The sequence below is a fragment of the Alligator sinensis genome, unplaced genomic scaffold (assembly GCF_000455745.1).
Source record: "Alligator sinensis unplaced genomic scaffold, ASM45574v1 scaffold719_1, whole genome shotgun sequence".
Classification (NCBI taxonomy): domain Eukaryota; kingdom Metazoa; phylum Chordata; order Crocodylia; family Alligatoridae; genus Alligator; species Alligator sinensis.
Genome location: NW_005843473.1, coordinates 98,582 through 104,117, shown reverse-complemented (window position 1 = coordinate 104,117; position 5,536 = coordinate 98,582). Strand labels below are relative to the sequence as shown.

The 5,536-nt window shown below is 55.2% G+C and overlaps 1 protein-coding gene across 2 annotated transcripts in view; it reads left to right on the top strand.

The window, feature by feature from the left end:
- The window catches only part of LOC112548745, a 22,815-nt gene that overhangs the window by 250 nt on the left and 17,029 nt on the right, over window positions 1–5,536 (top strand). For both annotated transcript variants that reach the window (XM_025195353.1, XM_025195352.1), the window contains exons 2-5: window positions 375–379; window positions 3,548–3,861; window positions 4,217–4,412; window positions 5,375–5,464. In XM_025195353.1, the coding sequence (XP_025051138.1) occupies window positions 3,631–3,861; window positions 4,217–4,412; window positions 5,375–5,464 (517 nt within the window). In that variant the 5' untranslated portion in view covers window positions 375–379; window positions 3,548–3,630. The remainder of the gene's footprint in view (window positions 1–374; window positions 380–3,547; window positions 3,862–4,216; window positions 4,413–5,374; window positions 5,465–5,536) is intronic.

Below are 5,536 nucleotides of genomic sequence, written 5' to 3'. Positions count from 1 at the left end.
CGAGATCAGCCCACAGACAATGCACGGCGCCGGGGTCCTGGCTTTCCGCCGCGAAAAAGACACCCCCGGTTTTCAGGTTAAAATAAATCAAAATTCATGGCTTTTTCTGTGATTAAAACGAAACATCGCTATAGATATGGATATAGGTATGTGTGTGTGTGTGTAGAGAGAGAGGTAGATATCTATGTATGTATGTATGTCTATCTGTGTATTAGTGGTGTCTCATTTTAATCACTGAAAAATGTGGGTCTGGGTTACTTAACCTGACAATTGGGGACTTTTCTTTTCATCAGAGAACAGCAGAATCGGCGCTGATCAGCTGCACGGCCCCTTCCCCTGCAGAGAGCGTGGACCGTGCGGGTCGGAGGGCCCTCAGGAGGTGGCATCTAGTCCGACCCCCTGCCCAAAGCAGGACCAGCCCCAACTAGCTCACCCCAGCCAGGGCTTTGTCCCGCCGGGTCTTATAACCTCCCAGCATGGAGCTTCCACCACCTCGCTGGGTATCTTGCTCCAGTGTTTTACTACCATCCTAGTCGGAAAGTTTTTCCTAATATCTCACCTAAACTTGCCTTGCTGCAACTTGAGCCCGTTGCTCCTTTTTCAGTCATCTGCCACCACTAAGTCGTTAGACACAGGGGTCTCAGTGGACGTAGTCTTTCTGGACTTCAGGAAGGCCTTCGACACTGTCTCTCACCCCGTTCTCATTCTCAACTAGGGGACAGTGGTGTCGACACCTACACAGTCAGATGGGTCACTAACTGGCTGGAGGGCCGCACCCAGAGGGTGGTGGTGGACGGGTCATTTTCGACCTGGAGGGATGTGGGCAGTGGGGTCCCGCAGGGCTCGGTCCTCGGGCCTGCACTGTTCAACATCTTCATCAGCGACTTGGACGAAGGGGTAAAAAGCACCCTATTCAAGTTCGCAGACGACACTAAGATGTGGGGGGAAGTGGGCACGCTAGAAGGGAGGAATAGGCTGCAATCGGACCTAGACAGGCTACAGGGGTGGACGGCTGAGAACAGGATGGGTTTCAACACTAACAAGTGCAAGGTGCTGCACCTGGGGAGGAACAACCAGCAGCACACCTACAGCCTTAGGGAACTCCGTTCTTGTCAGTGCAGAGGCAGAAAAGGATCTTGGAGTCATTCTTGATGCCAAAATGAACATGGGCCGACAGTGTGGGGACGCGGTCAGGAAGGCCAACCGCACCTTGTCATGTATCCACAGATGCATCTCAAGCAGGTCCAAGGAGGTGATCCTCCCCCTCCATGAGACACTAGTCAGGCCGCAGCTGGAGCCCTGTGTCCAGTCCTGGGCGCCGCACTTAGGAGGGATGTGGCCATTATGGAGAGGGTCCAGAGGAGGGCCACCCGCATGATCTGGGGGCAGCAGGGCAGGCCCTACGAGGAGAGGCTACGGGACCTGAACCTGTTCAGCCTCCACAAAAGAAGGCTGAGGGGGATCTAGTGGCCGTTTACAAACTAGTCAGAGGGGACCAGCAGGCACTGGGGGAGTCCCTGTTCCCCCGAGCGCTCCCAGGAGTGACAAATAACGCTCACAACCTGGCAGAGGGTAGATTCAGACTAGACGTCAGGAGGCGCTACTGCACTGTCAGGGCGGCTAGGATCTGGAACCAACTTCCAAGAGAAGTGATGCTGGCTCCTACCCTGGGGGTCTTTAAGAGGAGGCTGGATGAACACCTTGCCGGGGTCGTTTGACCCCAGCGCTGTTTCTTGCCATGACAGGGGGTCGGACTTGATGATCTAGATGCTCAGGTCCCTTCTGACCCTACAAACTATGAAGCTGAGAACAGCCCAGCTCCACCCTCATTCGAACCCCCCACCTTCAGATACTTGAAGGCTGCTTCTTCCCTTATCTAAACTAAGTCAGCCCAGTTCCCCCAGCCTCTCCTCACAAGCTCTGTCCCCCGGCGCCTGAGCCATTTTCATTGCCCTTCTCTGGACTCTCTCCAACTTGTCCACATCTTTTCTGTAGCAGGGGGCCCACAACTGGATGCAGGACTCCAGATGTGGCCTCACCAGCACTAAACGGAGGGGAAGAATCACTTCCGTGATCTGCTGGCAGCGCTCCTGCTGAGGCAGCCCAAGATGCCATTAGCCTTCTTCACAACAAGGGCGCGCTGGTTGCTCCTATTCAGCTGTTTGTCTGTTGTCACCCCCAGTAGTCCTGTGCGAAGCTGTTAGTATTTGTTTTGGATTCAGCTGATTCGGAGGACAGTGATTTGATACAGTGATTCGGGAATCACTGTCCCGATTCAATTCGGCTGAATCTGATTTGGAGATTTGGCTGCTGCCAAATCTCCCAATCAGCCTAGCCAGGCCCATCCCCCGCCCACTCTCCCAGCCCAGCAATGGCTGCCATGCCTGCCCCAGCTCCCAGCACTTGGGGGAAGCAGGGGGGGATCAGGGGGTTTGTGCAGAGCCCCTCATGCAAGGTGGGGCAGCGGGGATTTCCCCCCCCACCCAGCAGCAGCTTCCCTCCCCCAGCCCTCCCCTCCCCTGCCCCTAGTACTTGCCAGCTCTGAGTCAGCCGTAGCTCCCTGCTGCAACCACCGGGGACTGCCCAAATTATCAAAACTCTCCATATCTTTTCGGAAGATTCGGAGAGCTTTGAATCGATTTGGACCTTTAAATCAGTCCCCTGATTTGATTCGGATTCAGAGATTTGGCCACCAAATTGGGCCTAATCTCCTCTGAATGGAATCGCCACCCAAAGCTTCACACAGCCCTAACCCCCAGCTCCTTTTCTGCAGAGCTGCTGCTTAGCCAGTTGGTCCCCCGCCTGTACTGGCGCGTGGGATGGCTCTGTGTTAAGTGCAGGACTTTGGACCAATGGAGACCACAAATATTACCAGGGTCTGGGGCAGCTCAGAGGCTGCCACAAAGATAACCAGGGTATGAGGGTGCTCAAAGGCTTCTTGGCAGCGCCTGGGCCAGGAACAACAGTGCTGGTCCAGCCAAGCTCTGCCCTGGCTTGGCTGCTGTTGCTGTTGCTGTCCCTGCCCTGGAGCTGCCTCTTCCTGCAATTTTCCCCCTCTGGAGAGCTGTAGCCAGGCTTGGTGGCAGGGCAGCAGGCAGAGCTGTAGGCAGCAAATGATGCTGCATCTAAGTCCAGCCAGTTCCTTCTGTTCTTCCTCCCCCAGGCCTGGTGGGAGGAGCATCTGGAGGGCTGTAGAGCAGACTGAGAGTGTGGTGCACCCGCAGGATTGGGGGGTGCAGTGGCTGTGGGTCAGGAATGAAGGGAACCAGCAGGGTTTGAGAAGGCTGTGGGCTGTAGGTGGGGAGTGAGGGGCCCTGTGGGTCTGGAGTGAAGAGCACTGTCACCTGGGATTGTGCGAGGGCTGTGGGGCCTTGGAGGGGTGCTCCGGGATCTGTCCCAACCCTGTTCCCTGTGTCAGGGCAGGGCAGGACACTCATGTGGCCCATGGTGTGGGTGAGGGGGTGCTGTGGATCTGCAGTGGTGTGTTGTGATCCTGGCTCCCCCATCACGTGACAAATCCTGTTGTTTCTGTCCCTCGGGCATCCAGGAGCCAGGACACTGCTGAAAGACCCTGTGTGGGAGGAGTGGAAGAGCAAGATCGCAGGTCCAAGTTGGGGTGAGGCAGAGAAGATGGCTGCTGAGCTGGCGCCAGCCATGGGCTTCCCCTTCCCAGCGCTGCCCCAGGTTCTGGTCAAGGAGGAGGAGCAGGACCCAGCTGGCCCTGAGCCAGAGGTGGAAACTGAGAGTGAAGGGAAAGCCTCTTGTGCTGTTCAGGCTGGGACAGGCAGAGCATCCCTGAGATGTGTGACACCACAACAGGTCAAGGAGGAGCCACTGGAGGAGCCCATCCAGCGCTGGCAGGTGAATGTCTCTGTGCTGAGGCTGTGTTGTACAATGTAGCCCTGGGGTCAGTCCCTCTGGCCTGGGGTGTCTGTTTCCAGGTGGCTGAGGGGCTACAGGAGGTTTGCAGCCACTTGCAAGAGCTCTACCAGTGCTGACTGGAGCCCAGTGCCACATCAGGGAGCAGATGCTGGAGCAGTTGTGGACATCCTGCCCCCAGCGATACCAAATTGGGAGTAGGAGCATAGGGTGTCCCAGGCTGAGGGGTTTTGGCTGTAAGAGCGTTTCACCCTGGTTATCAGTGCTGCTTCCGTCTGTATGCGTGTCTGGGGATGCTTCCTCCCAGCTCCCAGTGACATGGTTGTCTTGTCCCCAGGTCACGGTGCACAGGCAGGTCGAGTACATGGCTGTGGACATGGAGGGACCTGGGACCTTGAGGGAACCTCTCTGCTCTCGGCTGGGGCAGTCACAACCTCATCATGGGCATATGCCACTGGAGGAGGCAGGATGGGGACCCCAGGAGGAACTGCCTTGTGTCCCCAAAGAGGAGCCCCCACCCTATGAGGAGCCAGGTAACATGCCAGGAGCCTGGGCAGAGGTACTCCGGCGCCCAGATGCTGGCGCTGCCTGGCTGTTCAGCCTCTAGAGTGCGGGGCTGGGGTCTCTCTGTGTAAGTCTGTGGGGTGACGGGGTCTCGATCTCTGGCCCCAGGCAGTTCCAGTGTGACAGCAGCACCCAGTGGGAAGATCCGTTATCTTCCTTGTGTTATTCTGAAATCTGGGATTGGGAACCAGTGGGTTGTTGAGAGAGTGAATGGTCCAGAGGCAGGAGTTTTCTCTTCTCTTGTGTAGGTTTATTCAGCAGTTGGCATGCTCCCCTACATAGAAATACACCAGTCAACTTGCCAGCAAGTCTTGCTCCCATGTCCTGTTGATCAGACAGTCCAGGGTTTCACTGGGGCATTCAGGGGCATGGTCTAGTAACCCAGCATGCTAGTAGTCAAACGCCACTTTGTTTCCATACTGTTTTATACCTTTTGTTACTGCATGGTCCTCATTTTCCCGGTAATGACTGCTGCTGCACCAACCATTTACAGGTTATTTGCATAACTGAGTTTTCACCATTGGGTATTTTTTAAAACCCCTGCCTGCACAAATGCACCCAGACCAGCAGGCTTTCCTTCTTATGCTCCTGTCTTTCTGTACATTGTCTTCTCACTGTCCGTGGTAGTGTTTCCACTTGGACAAAACTTGCAGTGGCTTTGCTGTTTTAACCAGTTTATGGCTCTTTAACAAGCTCAGTGGCAATTCAAGTCCTTGTGGGAGTGGACACTGACAGATTTTGTGGTTACATTGAGTGCTGCTATGGTCATTATCAGTACTGGAGCTCCAGTCACTGCTCTGTTTGCCTACTGTGTGCCCTCTGTGCCCTTTGTGTACCATGTGCTGGTGCAGGTTTGTAGTCAGTGGCTTTTCCTAGAGACTTCGAGGTACTTTTTATTTACAGTTAACCTTAGGCCTCTTTCCTGCTTCAGATTACCCTGACACAGAGGAGACTTGGGACTCATCAGCAGATGAAAGTTCCTTGGGCTGCTTCCCCAGACGAGGCCCTTTGCTCGGGGCAGGTAAGAAATAGTGGTTCTGCACTTTCCAGAGTAGGAAGCCCCTCCCATCAGTGGAAAAGTCTTGTTTTCTCA